We start from the raw sequence: 21633 nt of genomic DNA, 5'->3' as shown, positions 1-21633 counted from the left end.
GGAAAACGCAGATTTCAGCATCTGCGTTTTCAGTGCGTCGTCGTCGCATCGTCGTCATCGATATCGTCACCGACATAGAGTCAGAATTCAGTAGATACAAGATTAGCAGATTTCAGCCCATTGCGTTTTTGGACAGCAGTAGAAAAGATTGCAGATTTCAGCCCTTAGGTCGACTTCGTCATCACCGTCGTCATCGTCGACATAGCCTAGACTTGCATCAGTCTCATGCATATCATTTGTACCAGATTGTGCAATCATAAGTAGATCACTCTCGCCGACGAGAGTGGGGCCTTCGGAGGAGGGTTTTACGTCTCTGGTGTCGTATCTCTCTTCTCTCTCTATCTCTCAGTCTCATACACTTGCACGCACAGTGTCCATTCACTTTGTTGTGATCATAGCACTTTCCATTAAGAACGGAAGGCTCTCCCTTCCATAAGAACTAAAAGGAACCTTGAGCACAATTCGGAGCACTCATCTTGAGCAAAGCGCAAACAATCATTCCGCTTCACCTAACATTGGTATCAGAGCTTTGGCAGTGTTCTGTATCACTCAAGGAAAGAACCACAAGAACCACATAATTTTTATTTTATTTTTTGCTTGTTGAGGTCGCACGAACCCAAGTTCGCTTGGGCGTGTCGATTCCTGATCGTGTTTTTGAAGAGTGACAAGAATCCGAGGAAAGAAGGGCTTGTCCAGCCTCCCCTTGTGTCTCTTTTCACTCATTGAGAGCAGACCGTGCACTTAGCGGCCGGCCAATCGACGTGAGGTGGGAAAAAGCAACCTTGGTGTGAGCGCAAGGCCGCCAAGGGGTGCGCCCGCGGAAAAGAGCAGAACTCGGGTGAAGAGAAGATCCTTCTCAAACGCAGTTTGCAAGCGAAAGAAAACCTCAAGAACATCAAGAACCCAAGACCCCCAAGAACCCAAGTTCCTCGTGAACTTAAGAACCCAAGACCCTCAAGAACCCAAGTTCCTCATGGACTTAAGAACCCAAAACCCACAAGAACCCACGACTTCAGAATGGTCATCACTCAAAGGCGGAATGGATACTTCGCTTGGAGGTGATGAGCATGAGGCGAAGAAGAATTTTCCCCACCAGGAGGTCTTTCCGACCCTTCCTGTCACAAACAGGAGCGCATAGCAATATAAAATACATTCGGATAAATAGGATTTATCACTTATTACTGAAGCCAGAGGATATAGAGAGAAATAAATAGAGAGAGAGATAGAGAGTGAGAAGATCGACACAGTACTGGGGACCATAAGATGGGCTGGTCCTCCCCCGTAATAATATCTTTATTACTGAGGAGAAGTCTATTCAAGCACTTGACCCGAACGTATTACCACGTTCGTTCTAGAATAAGACTTGATGGTTCCCGGAAGCCTCAGCTTCCGATTCCTAGGGCAAAACTTGAAACCGGCCTGTACAATCCAAAAAGGGCGGTAGACTTTACTTCAAACCTTGATTTAGCTTTCACCCATTTAATTTGTCGTCCACTTTACATGTACTTTCAAGACACAACACGTGGGAAAGGGATACAGGCTGCTAGAATGCACCTGTATGAGAAGACCGACACCAGATTGGCCCCTAACTTAGGCGCCCCTTTCGGTATTTCTTTATTGGTTAAAAGAGGGAATAAACGTTGTGGTTCCCTACAAGCTGCCCCGCACAAGCTTGGCTGAATTTCAACTGTTCCGGCCCGATTTCGGTAACATAACTGTACTAGGACCCTTCACAGTCAGTATTCCCACGCATTGAATGACTTTCCCGACGCATACGGGCACTTTGCAAAACCTGGAGAGAATCTGAAGCACGCTGAATTCTCTGTTTTCAGCCCCGAAAATGCGCCAGATCACTTGTACAACGGTCCCCTCGCGTCCCCAAACCTCCTGGGGGCATTAGGGTCCGTTTAGGGCCAAAACCCTAAACCTGCAAAAATACACAGCAGGCTGTAATTTACTGTTTCGGGCTCCGTTTCGCATGCCGGTCGCATCCGTAGCAAGTCCTCGAGCTCCCGCACCTGTAGGGCTACTTGCCCTTTGAATCGGAAGAGATTTCTGGCCTGAAACCTCTCCGAATTCACCTGTACCTGCGGGGGATTAGCCGCTAGCTAATCCAGTACCTGTGCAAGAGGCTCTTGCCTCGGCAATAGCGCATGAACCCACACAACTGTACATTGGTCAAATGAAAAGCCCACTAGAGGGGCATAACATATTGCCATAGAGGAGAGAGAGGGCAATGCGTAGCGTGCAGGGCATCACTCCTGGCACCGCACTGTACATAGGAGGGAAAGAAAGCACTCCATAGCTCTTAACCTGTGACAAAAATCTGAAAATGAGCCTCTCCCAGCTAAAAATTCAGCGCCACCTTCTCTTGCATGAGGAAAGTGCACCAGAATGTGCCACTTGGCGCATTTACAAGCATTTTCCTGTTTCGGGGTTGCCGCCTAAAAATCTCCCAACCGGTTGCCCAGATGACTTCACGGCAGAGTAAGAAAATGTTCTCCTTGTCATTCCGGAGGTAATGACGCAAACACATTTTCAAGTCCCAAAATAGCAGTTCCCTAAATTTTAGGAGATGCTGCCATTGTATCTTTCTAGGTCATCTTACCCTCTTTGTACACTGCAGCCACACCCAAAACTGAAATGTAGCCTCTATAGCAAAGGATTCCACTTTGGCTAGTCAATGACCCCACTTTGGCTAACCATAGTCTTTGTCCAACCTTAGTGCTCTCTTGCCCTCAGGCCTAGACTCCCTCTGGACAGTTCCACACTAGCTATGCAATGCACGGCAGTTAGATTTCCCGAGGGGTGTTTCCAAAAAGTGAAAGTAAATAGATAATAAGAAAGAAATCAACAAAAAAGATAGATAGTAGTCACACGTTGGTGACAAAACCCTATTCCAAGGAACTTCCGTTCCTTATTCCAATTCCTCGAGAATCAACGGAGGAATGCGTTTCTGCGTAGATTACAAAGGTCTCAATAAAGTCACCCTCAAGAATAAGAATCCGTTACCTCGCATGGATGACCTTATGGATCGACTCTAGGGTGCTCATTATTTCACCAAGATCAATCTACGTTCTGGGTACGATTAAATACGGATACATCTGTATGATGTCCCGAAAACCGCGTTTCGTACATGATATGGACATTACCAGTTTTTGGTTCTACCCTTTGGGTTAACCAATGCTCCTGCAAAGGGTAAAATCAATGCTCCTACCACTTTCCAACAAATGATGAATGATCTCTTTCGTCCATATTTGGGGAAATGGGTTGTGGTGTTTCTCGACGATATTTTAATTTATAGCAAAACACTCGAGAAGCATCTACAACACCTTCGACTCGTCTTGCGTGTTTTGAGGCGAGAAAAATTGTATGCGAAGCAAAGCAAGTGCGAGTTTTTCCACACCGAATTGTTGTATCTGGGTCATGTCATTTCAGTTGATGGCATTCGCATTGACCCCGAGAAGATACGTGTTGTGCTAGATTGGCCCATTCTTCGCACGATTAGGTAAGTAAAATCTTTTTTTGGATTTTACTGGCTTTTTTCAAAAATTTATCAAGGAGACCGATGAGCTTGATCAATGCTTCCAAACATTGAAGCGACTTCTTACCACTGCACCGATGTTGCAGATTGTGGATCCGAATAAACCCTTTGTGGTGGAAACGGATGCCAATGATTATGCTATTGGCGTTGTTCTAAACCAGGATGAGCAGCCTGTTGCATTTGAAAGTCGCAAGCTCACTGATGCGCATACACGTTATTTCACACAGGAGAAGGAATTGTTGGTGGTCATTCATGCCTTGAAGGTTTGGCACCATTACCTCTTTGGTGCCCCCTTTGTGGTATGGACAGACCACCATTCTTTGAATATCTCTGTGATCAGCCCAACCTTCGCGGTTGAAAGGCAAGGTGGGCCGAACTCATGCAAGAGTTCGACTTCGAGATTCACTACCATAAGGGTGCTACCAATATGGTAGCCGACGCCCTTAGTAGAATTCCGGAGGTCGATACTCTTTCTTTTACTGAAATTTTGACAGACTTCTAGGGTTGTCAAAATGATCGTCACTTTGGTGCAATTTGGCAACGAGTTCAAGAGGGAATGCGTAGCCCGGAAAGCTATGGTGGTTCGGACGCCTCTGAGCTCGCTACGGAGAGAAAGGTAGCGAAGAAGTATTCCATTCGTAATGGATTACTTTTCAAGCAAGGCAAAGTGTGTGTGCCCGTTGATGAGGATATCCACAAGCAAATTTTGTTTGGGTGTCACGATGCACCTAGTGCAGGACGCTCTGGCTGTCTCACAGGACGAGCACCACGTACCAATAGAAAAGAATAAATTGGACGGACAATTAGCACTTCGACAACAACTGAAACTGAAAGAGAGCACATGCGACACAGAGTGGCGGAATTCCACCCCAGAGAGTATTGGGCCCAAACCTTGGCGCCCCTTTCGGTATTTCTTTATATTACTTGAATTCAGTACAATGTCGGTACTAGCGCTCTGCACCTCTCACTAAAGCGTGCCAGAGACTGAGCCCTCTGCACTTATTCAAAGGCCCTTGGCCTTGAAAAGCAGTTACATGAAAAGAAGTCAAACTCAAAAGCGATTGGTTCCAAAAGCCGGAGTTGAAAACTGCCCAACGTAAATCACACAAATCCGTACAGGGCTGCCACGTAAGCGGGTCATCGTAAAAGCCGGAAATTCATACAGGTTGCATGTCAACAAGTCATCGTAAAATCCGAAAATGCGTACAGGTTGCCACGTCAGCAATCAACGCAAAATTCGGAATTCCGTACTGCTGCCATGTCATCAGCTTCTACGCTGTTTTTTGTGAGTGTATGAGGGTCCAGCTTTATTTTAATGCCTTTATGTCACAAACAGGAGCGAAAACGAATAATCAACAAGATGAAATTAAATAATCTTTCCACTAAACAGAGTTGAGGGAGAAGTTCGATACAATATTTGGAACCAGAAGATGAGCTGGTCCCCCTCTTAAAGAGAATCCTTTATTAGGGAGAATCTTTTTACAAGCACAAGAACCGGAGAAAACCCCTCCGTTCTAATTCTCAAACTCGAAGGTCGTTCCTTCCCATGGGGGGGAATCTGAGAGACGAGCTCTCAATCCTTTTCCGTTTGTACTCGGAGTCGAGACCCGTAGACAATTTCCGAATTCCATTCCCGGAATTCCCAAGCGTAGGCCGAAGCTTTCCCGCTTCTCCTTCATGATGAAGTACCTGCAAACACACACACAAACACAGGACAACAATTCGTACGGCGAATCCACAATAGAATACCTATCGCTCTTGCGCGGGAAAAGCGACTTCCGTGCTTCGTAGTCTCGCGATCTCTTGCATCTCCATGGTAATCAAAAGTTGTTTGTACTAGCTATTTGTGACTAAGATGGTAAGTCATTTATAGAGTTGTTCCATGATACCATGATGTGTTTTCATGATCGTTTGTTACTGAGATGGTTATTATTTCATGAAATTGTTCCTTGAGACATGATGCGTTTTTATATAAGTCTTTCATATTGATCGTTTGTTAGTGAGATGATTATTATTCCACGGAGTGGTTTCATCATACCATGATGTCTTTCTATGATGATTATAAATTGTTTGTACTGATCGTTTCTTATTGAAATGGTTCTTTTTTCATAGCATTGTTTCATGGATGACTCAGTATAATTGAGATGGTTTTTTGTTAGATAGAGTCGTTTTAATACGGTGGTATTGTTCCATAATGTTCATAATGATGGAAAGAATTATTGTTCCATGAAGTCAATTCATTATACCATGTTGTTGTTTTATGCCTTTATATTTTGGCTGCCCCCACCACACCTACTATTGTTGGGAGAAATGCACTAGCTCCCTGGCTATTCCTGCCACCCTCTGGAGCTTATAAAAGCAGCATAAGCGCCCCCACTCCTCCCAGATGAGCTAGCGCTAAGACAAGGATTGCCACGACGGAACCGCTCGTGATCACAACAAGTTGACGTACTCCATCTCGGAGAAGGAGCAAGGAGGTTTCAGTCTGCTCAGAGATTTCGAAAAGAAAATCCAAGCAGTCTGCGGAGCGTCAATGCTCTGAGTATAGACCAAAAGGTATCTGAGTTGAGAGCTAAACTCTCGAGTTTCCCTAACGAGAAGGAAACAACCATCGAGTCTAAAATCTAGAACGGAGGGGTCACTCTGGTTCTCGTGCTTGTAAAAAGATTCTCGATCAATAAAAATTCTCTTTTAAGGGGGGGACCGGCCCATCTTCTGGTCCTAATATTCTGTCGATCTTATGCCTTCTCTCTTTTGGTCAAATTCTATTTATTTTCTGCTAATAAATTGCTCGAGTGCGCTCCCATTTGTAACAATTAACATTGGAAACAAGAAGTCGAGGTATCTCATGATGAAAAGTTTATCAACCATGATGCAGAATGAGAGAGAAACGTCACAAAAATGGGTGGAAAAGGAGAAAGGTTGCATTCCAACGCATATTTATTAGTCTTCTGATACAATGCGACAATTACCATGCCGGTATTTAGTACTTTACGTATTGCTTGTTATATGCATACACAATACACATACATGTGTGTATGCATGTATATAGGGTGTGATCTATACATGTGTTACCATATACATGTGGTAGTGATGTGTGTGAACACACTAGGACCGCCGGGGCATTTTTTCCCTCTTTAGGAGGTTTTTTCCCCCGTGCATTGTATATATGCCCATCACTCTAGGGCTATCTATCCTTCCATTGCACACTAAGGAATACACTCTCTATTGTGTGCCTTGAGCTTCCTTCGTCTTCTCCAAGCTGTGTGTGTTTCTCTGCAACCCTAATTCCAACAATTGGTATCAGAGCAGGTCACGTCCTCCCGGGCTTAGTCGCCAGCTGCTCCAGCACACGCCTGCTCACTTTCTCCGATTTCAGTGAGCTTTGGCAAGCGTTCGCAGGTCGACAAATATTTTGGGCGAGCTCAAAGAGCTCGGTCTGCTCAGAATTTTGATTTGGGCTCATTTCGGCCTCCGTTTCCACTACGGGCAGTACTGCACAGGCTATTTCGTCATTTTGTGCAGATTTTCTATCAGTGCCGTTTTCTGCATAACAGGTGCCTTATAGTCTTCTACGGTTTGTGCTATATAGCACAAGTTGTTCCCGCTCCATTTCTCCTATTTTCGGGCAGTTTTCACATCAGGTGCAGCATTTACCATGGCTGACAACAACAACACAGATGTGTTCAAGATGTTTGCTGCTGAGGACAGGTTGGATGGGGACAACTACCCTATGTGGGCTTATATGATGCAACATGTTCTTGTGTCAAAAGGTGTCTGGAACATTGTGCAGGGCATTGATGTACGTCCTGGTTCTGAAGATGTAGGCGATGTTGAGGATGTTGCAGGTCTTGCTGTAAGGATTGCAGCTGTTAGAGTTGTTTTGCCTACAGCAGAACAAGCTCGTTGGGATGTTAAGGATGCGCAGGCTCATGCATTGATTGCGTTGTCTGTGAAGCGCACCATTATTCCTCACATCCGTTCAGCAAAATCTGCAAATCAGGCTTAGGGATATTCTAGCAGGTCTTTATGCAAGCCGCAATGAGGCTAAAATTGCTTTGCTGCGTAAAGAGCTAGAGTCGAAGATTATGCATGAGGAAGATGATATGGACACTTTCCTTGCTAGTGTCAAGGATATCAATGAGCAACTCATTTCTGCAGGTGAAGTCATTTCTGACAGTTCCCTTGTGCAGACTGTTCTTGATGCCTTACCAGATTCCTACCAGACTTTTGCTAGTACTTGGAGACTGATGACCCAAGAAAATCCTGAAGTTGTCAAGTTTGATGCATTATGCACATTGCTGTTGCAAGAGTCACTTTCTAGAAAAAACAGGACTAGGCAGCGTGCAGTTGAACAGGCTTTTATTGCTTCTCAAAGAAAGGGTGGTAACAGTAATGCAGCCACTTCTTATGGTTCTGCTGCGAGTGGCAAAAATTCTGTTCCTAATGCTTCTGCTGGCAGCACTTCGTCTGGCAATTCTGGTGATAAGGGCAAAAAGAAGATGCGTTGCCATTATTGTAAAGCCAATGATCACTTGATCAAGTCGTGTCCTAAGTTGAAGGCCAAAGAGGCTAAGAAGAAAGAGGGTGGTTCCACTGCAAATGCTGGTTCCACTACAAATGCAGCCATTGTTGAGTCTTCTGTGAAAGGAGATTGTGATGCTGATGTTGATGCAGAATGGGCTTTTAGCGCAGAGTGCACTTACAATCCTGCTGTCCATGATGCATGCTTGTCAGTTGCTGCAGATTCACATGTGTGGTATTTCGACAGTGGTGCTACAAAGCACATTACCTCACATCGTGAATTGTTTACCTCTCTCGAGTCTGTCCCTCATGGGAATTCAGTCACTTGTGCCAACAACGCCTCTTATCCAATTCAGGGAGTTGGAAAGATTGTGCTCACTGCTGCTAATGGCAGTTCCTTCACACTTGTTGATGCACTTTATGTACCTGGGATCAAGAAGAATCTCTTGTCTGTATCCGCACTTGCTAGACTTGGACTTGTAGTCAAATTTGTGGATGACAGATGTACAGTTCATGATCTCAGTTTTGGTGATGAAATTGTTGCATCTGGGCTTTTGTGCCGTGGGCTGTATAAGCTCACTTTGTATGACAAGTGTGGACAAAATTTTGCAAATGCTGTTGCAGATTCAAGGGCTATTTCAGATGCAAAACTTTGGCATGCACGTTTTGGTCATCTGAATTTTGCCAGTTTGCTGCGTTTGCAGAAATCTGATATGGTTGCTTCTTTGCCGCCTCTTGAAGCACCTATCAAACATGTTTGTGAAGGCTGTATTCTGGGTAAAATGCAGCGTTCTAAGTTTCCAAAGGATGGTTCAGTTAGGGCTACATGCAGGTTGCAACTTGTGCATAGTGACGTTTGTGGGCCCATGCAAACTCCGTCCTTGGGCAATTACCTGTACTTCGTGACTTTCATTGATGATTACTCCAGGCATGCGTGGGTATTTCCGCTTAAAGCGAAGTCCGAAGTTTTTATGTGCTTCAAACAATTTTTGGCTATGGCTGAAAATGTCTCAAAATGTACTATGGGCACCCTCCGTTCCGATCGAGGGGGGGAGTATATGTCTCATGAATTTAATGCATTTCTGGCTAGTCGTGGGATAAAACACCAATGTACAGTGCCTTATACACCTCAGCAAAATGGTGTTGCTGAGAGGAAAAACAGGTCACTAACGGAAATGGCACGATGTATGGTCAAAAGTCAAGCTTTGCCGCATTCTTTTTGGCTTGAGGCCATCATGTGTGCCACTTATGTACTTAACAGGTGTCCTACGAAAGCTTTGCAGTCTATTACTCCATATGAAGCATGGCATGATAGAAAACCTTCTATTGAGCACATGCGTGTTTTTGGCTGTTTGGCATATGCTTTGGTGCCACAAGTGCAGCGCAGAAAATTGGATGATAAGGCTGTCAAATGTATTTTTGTTGGTTATAGTGCTGAAAGCAAAGGTTACAGGTTGTATCATCCGCAAACAAAACGTATTTTGTTTTCACGGGATGTAGTGTTTGTGGAAGATTCTGTTCAACCCTTGCTGTCATGTACTAGAGACAGTAATGTAAGCTCACAGGACATTTATGACACTTTGTTGCCTCTTTTCAGTGGTGGAAATACGAATGTAAGTTCCAATGAGGCAAATGTACAGCCTATGGGGGTTTCTGAAAATGTTTTAGAACAGCCTATTACTGATGCAGATGTACATGATGTACTTGATGAGGAAAGGGCTGAAAATGAGCAGGCTAGAGGTATGCCAAAATGGCTGGTGCACACTTTGCGTGACAGTAAATTGGATGCACCTTTATCTAGTCGTACTCGTTCAGGCTCTCGCCATGCATCTTATGCATCAGATTGTTATGCTTTGGCTGTGTCTAGTTTACATGATGTTGAGGAGCCTCTATCTTTTGATGAAGCACAGAATTCAGAAAATTGGATTGCTGCCATGAAATCAGAATATGATGCACTTATAGAGAATGACACATGGACTTTATGTGATTTGCCTCCTGGCAAAAAGGCCATTGGTACGAAGTGGGTTTACAAGTTGAAACGCAAGCCGGATGGTGAGATCGATCGCCATAAGGCTCGACTTGTTGCAAAGGGTTATGCACAACAAAAAGGCATAGATTATGAAGAGACTTTTGCTCCCACTTGTCGTATGACTACTGTGCGTTTTCTATGTGCATTGGCAGCTCATTTTGGTTGGGATGTACATCAATCAGACATTGTTACTGCTTTCTTGAATGGTGACATATTTGAGGAAGTTTATGTAACGCAGCCTCGCGGTTTTGTCATAAAAGGACAAGAGGACAAAGTGTGCAAATGTAAGAAGGCTTTGTATGGGTTGAAGCAATCTCCTCGTGCTTGGTATGAGAAAGCTGGCACTCATTTGGTTAAACGAGGCTTTCGTAACAGTCCAACAGAAAGCACATTGTATGTAAAGCGTGAGGATGATGTATTTCTCATTGTGGTTCTTTATGTTGATGATTTGCTGATCACTGGACCAAATGAGAGACATATTGCTGAATTTAAGGCTGATTTGAATGCTACTTTCAAGATGAAAGATTTGGGGCTGTTGCATCATTACTTGGGTATACAGTTTAAGCAGTGTGATGGTGGTATTGCCTTGTGTCAGAAAAGTTACATAGAGACATTGCTATGTAAGTTTGGACTTGAGGATTGCAAACCTATTGCCACTCCCATGGAAACAGGTTTGAAGTTGAGTCTACATGATGCTGGCGATCCTGCTGATGTCACTCTTTACCAAACTGCTGTTGGCTGCCTCATTTATGTATGCAACACGAGGCCAGATATTCAGTTTGCAGTCTCGCAGGTCAGCAGATTTAGGCATAGCCCAGGGTCTAAGCATTGGCAGGCTGTCAAGAGGATTTTCCGCTACCTTAGTGGCACTTTACATCTTGGCTTGTTTTATCCCAAGGGGGGATCATTGCCGCCAGACTTACATGCTTTTTCGGACTCAGATTGGGCTGGTTGTTTTGACACGCGAGTGTCCACAAGTGGTTTTTGTTTCATGCTTGGCAGTTCATGTATATCATGGTTGAGCAAGAAGCAACCTACTGTGGCCACTTCGAGTTGTGAGGCTGAGTACAGGGCAGTCTTCACAGCTACGGTTGAGTGTGTATGGCTCAGACGCCTTATGGCTGACTTGGGTGTTGGACAGGACACTGCCAACACTATCTACACTGACAGTCAGAGCGCATTGGCAGTTGCGAGGAACCCAGTTTTTCATGCTCGCACAAAGCACATTGAGGTGCATTACCACTATGTCAGGGAGAGGCTCTCAGCAGGAGAGATCAGCTTGGCTTATGTGCCAACACAGGACAACCTTGCAGATCTTTTCACAAAGGCATTGTCTCGTGAGAAGCTTGAAGCTTTCCGCAAAGCTTTGGGCTTACTCCCCTTTGTGGACTGATCCTGTCCTCAGGGCATGGCACTTCCCTTTACTCATGTGCCAGCTCTCGTTCACCGCATCACTCCAGGGGGGATTTGTTACCATATACATGTGGTAGTGATGTGTGTGAACACACTAGGACCGCCGGGGCATTTTTTCCCTCTTTAGGAGGTTTTTTCCCCCGTGCATTGTATATACGCCCATCACTCTAGGGCTATCTATCCTTCCATTGCACACTAAGGAATACACTCTCTATTGTGTGCCTTGAGCTTCCTTCGTCTTCTCCAAGCTGTGTGTGTTTCTCTGCAACCCTAATTCCAACAACATGCATGTACGTATGTGAGTGTAGAAAGGAACTTGAAAAGTCGTAGGAACTTTAGAAATAGATTGAACTAGTGGTTGAGAAGCCATGCGGACAGTTTGATGCTGCTGAGAGTTAGCACTTTGTCATGGTAGAGTAAAGGACAATATGTCAAAGAGAATCCGAAAACCTTTTGCCTCCACATACAACTACGATGCAATAGCAGTTTGCAATTCCCGTTCAAAGTCGACAAGTGATCCATTGGATTTAACACAGGAATTTCCTCGCCTTGTTCAGTCCAGTCAAATCCTGTTGTTGTCAGATTTTCCGCCTGTTGTTGTAAGATTCACCACAGCTTCCATCTGCGGATTTGCCGCCTATAGTTGTCAGATTCACCACAACTTCTATGTTCTTTAAGTGACCACTCCTCTGGTGAGAACAAGAGACGCACTTTGCGTTGATACTGTAAAACCAGCCTGTGTCACTTGAGCAGGTCGTGAAGAACTGCACAAACTTGAAACAATACTTAGAGATAGAGAGACAGAGTCCAATTTGAGAGGCGTTGGCCCCTAAATAGGCGTCCCGTGCCGTTTTTCTCAAATATCAAAAGTGCACGATAGTTCTTTGCACTCAGAGACACGCCACAACACAGACAAGTTATAACTCGCACTTTGGCCACACTTCTATAGCTCTTGGATTACTAAAAGCAACCTGACGAACAGCAGTTAAGAGTTGCAACTGTTGTATGGACAGCCGATGTGGCATTAAAACAGTTTCTGACATAGATTGGCTGATTTGGCACAATGTATGGATTCTGGCGTGGCTGCCGTATGGATTCTCTTTGCATATGCTTTTCCACGAAAATGCTTTTAGATCGCATTTTCTTTCTCTACGTGGGAAGCCGCATCATTTATGCAACAGTGCGATGTCATCCCTTTGTGACAATGACCAAATCAATCTTTCTTATGAACATTAAAAATATGAACCCTGAAGATTGGGTGCAACCCACATGGATGCTGATCCTTTGATCTTTGTCAGTTCTGTAGCTTCAAAGACATGCAAAAACCCACAATTTTCACCACGCTCCAGAAAAAGCTTATGATACCCTCAAGAGTCTCACACATTTGGTTGTTCCACGGTTTTACTACTGGTGTAGGGTAGACAACAGAACCTTCACAAAAGCTCCAATTACCACATCTTATACTGGCTAAACTTGAAAGTGTGAACCGGCAATCATGCACCTCAAATTGCTCGAAGAAAAGTTTACTCACTGTCAGCGCCAACAATTGAACTTTCGGGTTCTTGTGTCCTATTCGTTTTTTGACAGCTTTAATAGCATCCTTTGCAATCCTGTACACATAACAGCACATAAGTAAGCTTCACGGACCTAAAAAGTCACTGCTATCAAACTACCACTTTTACATATGAATGGAGCAAAGAAAATAGTTTATCTATCCATCATATCCATTGCACAGATATTCTATACATGCAAATTGCATATGCACATGTGCATGCAGACAGACATAACAACTGAGAAGGTGGAGCAAACATGCAGGATGCAAAGCGGTAAAAAAGCCAGCATACCCTGGATCATTATGAATGATGTCGCAAAGCTCCATGTTCATGGCCCAGTCCGGACCACTGAGCATGTCACTGGTGGCTCGATTGACCAGATTGGCCATGATGCTATTTGTGAAAGTGGAAACCCTGCATGCACAGAGAAATCCATGATGGCGCAGAAAAATAGATGATGAGGGATAGGGGTACAGGGAAGGGTAACCGTTATGGACGATGCGATCAGTTTACCTCTCCGAAGTCTGTCTGTGTGTTATTTCGTGCGTAATCTTCTTTGCCGAATTAAGGGGGAAGCTAGCTCTCAATCAAAATCCGGCTCCCAAAGCTCGCGATCCTCCCTTCTCGTGTTTAACCCTGCGCGTCCATAGCTCTCGCTGTGCTCACACCGATGCGCATACTCCCAAAAAAAAACATTAATTGCGTTTGCTGTGCCTAAATTTTCTCATCAAGTTTTCTGTGTGTATAACGGAGGCGAAGAGTGGCGATTGAACCCTCCACGTGATGCGAGTGAGAGGTAACTTGACCTCCAAAGTTTTGGTCTAGCAAGACTCTAATGACCATTACCTGTTTTCCACTTCGAAAAGACTTTCTCAGGGGTATACGTAGGCAATAAATGTGTGTGACAATGTCTAATTACATATATTCTGCGTGTGTCGGTGGGTGGGCGAGTACCCGTGTAACGAGGTATGTGCATACATGTGTTCATGTTAAGAACTTGACCACCAACGTCAGACTTCCCTCTTCTACTTTCTCTAATTGGGTGAAGACAACAATGAGAGAACATCCTACACGTTTAAAGTTGTCCACCCTATACTTTAATTAGATTATGGTGATGAATGGGTGAGTAGGCACCTATGTGATTTGCTCATGTAGGGCAAGGGTGCAGATACAGTGTAAGGACCCATTAGCTTCTTTCTCAACCTGCAGATTCTCACATCCTTGGTCACTACCGATTAGCTTCTTTCTCAACCTGCAGATTCTCACATCCTTGGTCACTAACCTACAAGAGGAAGAATGGCTTTTTTAGAATGGTGGGTGATATCCCATCATGATAGTTCTATTCGCGTAGCTTGTTGTTTGTGCGACGGATATAATGTATAAATGTGTTTGCTTATAATGGTGCCAGTGATATGCATACAAAGTATTAGACAATATTGCTCGCTCCCTCCCTCGATACATATGTATGTATATTGAATTCCAGCTTCATCGAATAAATCTTTGAGGTCGATTGAGATCGTCCTCACAACATTAAAAACCCTCTCTCTCTCTCTCTCTCTCTCTCTCTCTCTCTCTCTCTCTCTCTCTCTCATTCTCTCATCTCCTTGCCTCGATTGAGAAACGAGATATACATACACAAGCGTGTGCATATGTGTGTATGAATCATGAGTTAGTGTGTACTTATTGTTTAGGTCCTAGGACTTAATTCTTGTGGCCTAAAGTTAGTCTCTCCTAATGGGTCCTATTGGGTCTTTCTCCTCATATTCATTAATTAGCGTCCGAGATTCTGAGATTCTCTGAGAATCTGAAAATTTAAAGGCAAAGTATGTTTGTCGCCATCATCTGCCTCGCCATCGCCACCGTCTCTGTGTTCTACTGCACCATTGCACAATCAACAACGGCTGCGCACTTTGATGGCATAGTGACAACCTTGTTGTGTACACAGGAAGCGGGTCCTGGAGCAAAAGAATGTGCGTCTCTCTCCCTCCTGCAACCGTCTACAGGAGAACTGTGATCGACCATGCCTCTCTCTCTCTCTCTCTCTCTCTCTCTCTCTCTCTCTCTCTCTCTCTCTCTCTCTCTCTCTCTCTCCCCCACCACCACCCAAATGTGCGATGCACTAGTTTCTTTCCCAACCTGATAGCAACAACGGACCAAAAAACGGGGTCTAGTGCCATTCAGAAAGCAGGCAAATTTTTACACAAGTTTGAGCGTAATTACCGGGTAGAAGCTTCAAATTTCGACCAAAAAACCGAGATAATCTCAAGTCGTACACAAAAAAACCGGGCTCTAGTGCATTTTAACGAGTTGAATTTTTGAAATCCAGGTTAGATTTTGAGCTTGCCTTTAAGAAAACCGGGAATATTTACACAAATTTCAACGTACTTATCGAATAGAAGCTTCAAATTTCGACCAAAAAACCGAGATAATCTCAAGTCGTGCACAAAATTCTGGGCTCTGGTGCATTTTAACCAGTTGAATTTTTGAAATCCGGGTTAGATTTTGAGCTTACCTTTAAGAAAATCGGGATATTTATACAAATTTCAGCATAATTACCGACAAAAGCTACAAATTTCGACCTAAAAATCGCGATAATTTCAAGTTTTTTATTTTCACTGGTTAACGAAAATATATTTTATTAGCCTCGCACGGTCATTGATTCTTCCATGTGCACCACCAATTAAAGCTTGCCTTGTGCCTTTCATTACTTCAGCGACCTTTTTCTTCTTTGCTCAAGTCGGAATCTTGGTTTTTTCTCCCTAGTAAGACTCAAAAAAACTCGTTTTGGGACCTGCTTGCCTGCGTTTCTCTACATGATGTCAATTTTCCATTTCCTATGCTTACTTAAAGTTGAGTGTATTCCCTTAGCTTTTATAGTTGGGGTCATCCTTTTATGCTTACTAAACCGCTCTGGGGCTTCTTTGAAGGCAACGAGCCTTAGTTTTTGGTTTATGCTACACTCCAATGTAAGGCCCCACGTTACAACCAAAAAACTTGCTTTCAAGCCTTTTTGCGATGCATGCAACCATACAAAATGCGATATATGTCGTGTGTGAAGCTCCAACTCAGATTCCCACTACCTAAAGCTTGAAAGTTCAAGGAAAAGCAACCCATGCCAAACTTTCCACCACCTAACACATTCCCCACTTTGTAGCAAGTGTGGTAGCTACATCTCTCTCTCTCTCTCTCTCTCTCTCTCTCTCTCTCTCTCCCCCTCTCCCCATATGCATCTGTGATTCCTTGTTATATCTGTCTATTTATTTGTCTCATTGCTCTCGCTCTCTCTCTCTCTCTCTCTCTCCCTCCCCGTCCATCCATATGCATGTGTGATTCGTTGTTATATCTGTCTATTTCTTTGTCTCTATGCATATCTATCTTTTTTTATTTGAAATCCATATGAGTTGACATATGTTCCCAAGCCTTATGCAATAGCACATGTCATAAAGCAAAAATGATTGATTTTTTTTTACCACAATACGCTAATGTCAAGGAGAATGATAAAAATGAACTTGTCATACAAATTTCGCTTAACATGCCAAACAATTCTCACTACTGATTAAGGTTAAATATAGTTTCGCAATGTATGATTTACATGTTTTCAACACATAAATCTTTTTGCCACACTTTTCACGTGTAGCATTAAAAGATCAATAGATGCATTTCTCGATAGCTCTTCCCATCAAGGTTAATAACCTCTAGTGTTTAATCCATGAAGCGTCTTTGATAAGACTAGTATACGACTCGCACCTCACCCCACTCAAGAAGGAGGTGTGCTCCAGTTATAGCAACACTAAATCTTCTTTCCTCCAAAATGACGCCTATGATTCTAATGCAAACTTTTGGAGCTCTTTTATACACCCCCCCCCCTCTAATTACTTTCTCAAGGGCAAGGCCTAACAGTTCGTAGGTTGTAGACTCTCTTCACATTTGCGTCAACCAAGTACAAATCTATCTTTCAAATCAAAATTATATCAAAATTTCTCAATTTGAGATATAGTTTCTCTCCACGCTCTTGTCTGTTGACCAAGCACAAATCCTCCTATTGGGTGTCCATGTTAGGTACCCTTTTTTCCACTCATGGTCCCATTTTTCCACTCATGGCATGGTCGTCCCCCCCCCCCCCCCCCCCCCCCCCCCCTCTCTCTCTCTCTCTCTCTCTCTCTCTCTCTCTCTCTCTCTCTCTCTCTCTCTCTCTCTCTCTCTCTCTCCCCCCCCCCTTCCTTGGGTGTGTGTGAGAGAGAGAGAGTGTGTACACACGTGTGTCAAGTTTAAGACTTATTAGTTTGATCTTTGAGGTCTCTTGGGTTTGATTCAAGCAACAGACTCCCTTGGCAGGCGTTCTTGTGTTGCCATCTTGTGTCTTCCTCCTCCAAGGATGTAGCTCTTTCTTGATTATGGATTTGGGCTAGAGTCCCCTTAGCATAGTTGATATGGGATCTTGGTGAGCCGTAGTGTCTCTCTAAGCACACTATTGGCTCTCCCTACTGGCTCCCCGTAAAAGAAATTCATTTCTTTGTTAGATACCGGATATTCCCCCCTCTTCTCAAGGCCATCACGCACCTCTGTCGCCCTCCCTCTTCGTCTTCCTTTGGCTCACGCCGGCTGCTCTCTGCTCAGGAAGAAGGAGAGAGAGACAGAAAAAGTCATCGAGGAGCTCGATGAGCCACAGTAACTTGCAAGCTTTCACCTCTCCCTCAACCTCTACCAACCTCTGGCATCTGCCCATCGTACCCTCTGAGAGAGAGAGAGAGAGCCCTTCTCTGGCCTCCCTGCTCCTAGTCTCAGTTTGCCCGCCTACTGCTCTACCTTCTTTTACACGAGAGAGAGAGAGAGAGAGAGAGAGAGAGAGAGAGAGAGAGAGAGAATCGGCATGCAGACTAATAGTTCTCTCTCTTCCCAAAATCGATTCGGCATGCAGAAGAGAGAACCTTTTAAGATTCTCCCATCTATTTCCTTTAAATAAATTGAATCACCTACTGGGGAGCTAATGTCCTCCTTTGAGTACATTGTTTGCATCAAGTGTTGGATTCATTGAAGGCATCAATATCCCAGCCCCTCACCCTCCTTACAAGTCAAGGCATTTGTCATGGTAGCAACTCTCCCATATATAATTTTCTATTGTGGTTTTGGTCTTGTATTTTGAGCATGAGAGTCAAAAGGATTATATTTTGTGTGGATGATTTTGCACATGAAGGGCTCTAGTAAATATCTTAAATCGCAGTTGTATAATCAGGTTGACCTTCACAAAATGTTTTTCTAGCCTCTCTCTCTCTCTCTCTCTCTCTCTCTCTCTCTCTCTCTCTCTCTCTCTCTGTGTGTGTGTGTGTGTGTGTGTGTGTGTGTGTGTGTGTGTGTGTGTGTGTGTGCGTGCGTGCACACGCGCATGCACGCGTATCGTTGATCTAGTTAAAACCAAAGAAATCATTACTTCATAAAATCTAAGCCATGTTCTCTGTCTCTCTCTCTCTCTCTCTCTCTCTCTCTCTCTCTCTCTCTCTCTCTCTCTCTCTCTCTCTCTCTCAAACACACACACACACACACATCCTCATATTATTTTTTCTAACAGTTAACCAATATCGATGATTATTTGCGCAAGGATGTGGTGCTCCTACTGAGGGTGACTTGGAAAGTTTTACGCGTATGCAACCAATGAATTAGCTTAATGGTGGTCAAAGGAACAGCTTCATGCGAATAAGACTACGCCCCAATGCTAGTGGAAATGTTGTTGTGCTAATGCAGCCCATCAATTGATTTTAGTGGGCTAGCGGCCACAAGCATGACTTGATGGTATGGGAATGTGCCGATGCTCCCTCCCATTTGGACTAGAATATGTGGTTATCTAGCCCAATCAACCCCACTTTCTTCCCCAACACCGAGCTCTACATGCACGCTACCTTCGCCTTGAATGACTCATGTGCTATACATGAGGGCTGGGCCATTCGAGCCAATTTTGGTAGGTGATGGTGCAACCCTCATAAGCCTCCTTTTGCACATCCTCAAGAGTCGTGGGGTGGCACAAGAGGATAAAGAAGTAGATAGATATACATAAGAACATAAATTAAAGAGACTCCAATGGTTACTTCTCATGTCCTCAAGAGTCTTCAAGGTTTATGAGGAAATGGAGGGCTTCACAAAAAGTACCGAGGCATATTTTCCAACGGTCTGATTGCTCTCTTTCCCTTACTTGTGCATCTCATGTAGGATTAATGTGCATCTTCTTGTTTGCAAACAATATATTTGCCCTTTTTTTTTCCTTCTATCCTTCTCCCTCCAATTGCTTTACAAGTAGGCTTTCACTACGAGTCTTTTCTTAAAAGATAGTCCTCTTGAAATGTCAATTAAAGTAGTTGTTGCGTGCATCATGTTAACAATATCCAATAAGGTACTCTGGACGTCTATGTTAGGACTTCCCTCTAACATGGTTGAGTCTCTTCATAAAAGATAGTCCTCTTGAAATGTCAATTGAAGCTGTTGTGTAAATGATGTTAACAATATCCAATAAGGTAGTGTGGATGTCTATGTTAGGACATCCCTCTAACATGGTTACAAATTTGAGCGTATCACATAATTTGTATGGTATCTTATTACGTGGCTTTTGTACCTTGCTATGTTCTTGCTTTTCTATGTAAGTGCCCCTCAAGGTAAGAGGTCCCTTTATCTTGATTCTATTACCAATTCATGAGCTATGAGATTTAAAAATAAATAAAACTTGATTTTGAAATATTTTCTATTTTAGCATTTATATTCCTATTCAAAGAGCTTGAGAAAGTGTTGAGAGTTTAACATTTTTTTCATACATTGGTTCACTTCAAAAAACCAAAAAAAAAACTTTAAAATACAAAAGTGACGGGTATGATCGGAGAGGAAATGAAAGCTTTGTGACGATGAAAAATCAAAAGAATATTTATTATATATATATTTGTCATGAATATTAATTTTTTTTAGTTTTTAATAGTATTTTTTAACTTAAATTGATCACCTAAGTGTATGGTAAATGAAAAGAGAACAAGTGAAATTGATTAAGTGATAATGGACCAATCGGTCAAGGTTTGGGACCAAAAGGGGAAAGTCCATAAAAGAGCAAGGGTAATTGCTAACTGATTATCTCTGTCTCATAGGTACTTGCCAAGGAAAGATAATTGTATCTCGGGTAACCTTGATCAACAAGACAAAAGAAATAATCGAGAGTAATTATAGGAGTTTAAAGATAGAAAGTGATTGTGCTAAGATCAAATTATTAGAATAATTTTTTAGAATTCAACTAGGAATTCTGAGAAGACTTAGGACGAAATTTTAACTTGCCACAAAATGTCTAAATTTAACAAGGTTTTGGGAGCATCTTGGTAGCACCTTCAAAGCATTGTGGTAAGATTTTACACAAGAGGTGAAAGTTTAGAAGCCCAAAGGGTGAGTTTTATTTTTGCCAAAGATTATCCTAATTTAGTAGGTCCTAAATTAGTACATAGGATATAGCCCCGGGTCAGCTTCATAAGCCTCCAAGAATTGTCAAAGGTCTTGCACCCGAGCTAATTATATAAAAGGGTAAGTTTATGGTTTTTTTTTAAAATGAAAGGGAAAAGCTAAAGACTAAGGTTAGATCAGCCCTTTCCCATTTAGTAAGTTGACTCTAGTATTTTTGGCTTGCCCAAAGGGCAAAGGTTATAGAGATGCCTTCTCTTTTTGCTAACTAAAATAGAAAAAAGGTAGAGTTGTATTTTCAAGTATTTTTTGATAGGCCAAAAATGATGATTGGTTGAAATAAGGTAGTGGGCCCTCATTTAAATGAAAAGTGTGTAAATCGAATGATGGATAGGTCTTCAGTTTTGAAATATGAAGTTGTTTTGGCTGGCTAAAAATAGGATTATTTCTTTTGGGACAAAAAATTTTGATTGGTGCGTGCTGTGAGGACTCAAGAGAGAGTCATAAGTGCTGGTTGTTGCCAAATCGAACGGATCCAATGTTCGTAGGTGAATAGGGTTTCAATAGGGTGTGGATGACAAGAGACCTATTGTAAAACATATAGGGCCATCATTTCTTACATGCTTCATCGCTTTCTCTTTTCCTCTAAGGCCTTGCCCTACGTCTCTCTTTATAGCTCATGTTTTCCTTGTCCCTTCCTTTGCTAGCCCTGTTTGCTTGGTAGTGCATGCTCTCAAGTGGCAAGCCAAAAGCGCTAGAGCATGGAGCTCCCTCTACTGTCCCTACAAAACCCTTACTATAGTCTGCATTTTGGTGGTGGTGCCTTGCGTGTAACAAGCATGCAAGGGTGCTTGCTAGGGAGAAAGATGAAATCCTTAAGGATGTATTCTCATTAACAAGATAGAAAATCTAAGAATATTGCATTCAAGCTACTGCCCATGGTGCTCTTCATCCGCGTCCAACTGAGCGATTTGTCGCTCGACTTCCACAGAAGCATGCATTCAAGGTCGCTGCCCAGCAAAGTCTACATATTCCCCCTTGCCCTCACTTTGAGCGGGAGAAGTTACTCAAACAGCACATAGACGTATGGTGGGCGGCATGAAGTAGGTTGCAGATCTGCAATGACCTTCGGTTTTGAGGTGTGCCTGCAA

General features: G+C 43.2%; 1 protein-coding gene across 1 annotated transcript in view; it reads right to left on the bottom strand.

Annotated features, from left to right (window-relative positions):
• LOC147465963 (uncharacterized) overlaps positions 1 to 13853 on the bottom strand; it is a 64039-nt gene extending 50186 nt beyond the window's left edge. Inside the window, exons 1-3 of the mRNA XM_086522944.1 lie at positions 13577 to 13853; positions 13355 to 13477; positions 13042 to 13120 (exon numbers count right to left, since the gene is read on the bottom strand). Of these exons, the coding sequence (XP_086379070.1) occupies positions 13042 to 13120; positions 13355 to 13452 (177 nt within the window). The 5' untranslated portion in view covers positions 13453 to 13477; positions 13577 to 13853. The remainder of the gene's footprint in view (positions 1 to 13041; positions 13121 to 13354; positions 13478 to 13576) is intronic.
• Between the last annotated feature and the right edge of the window lie 7780 nt (positions 13854 to 21633).

Source organism: Adiantum capillus-veneris, chromosome 1 (genome assembly GCF_014529385.1).
Source record: "Adiantum capillus-veneris isolate H3 chromosome 1, ASM1452938v2, whole genome shotgun sequence".
NCBI lineage: Eukaryota > Viridiplantae > Streptophyta > Polypodiopsida > Polypodiales > Pteridaceae > Adiantum > Adiantum capillus-veneris.
Note: the sequence above shows the minus strand (reverse complement) of the source record. Positions and strands in the feature narration are given on the sequence as shown.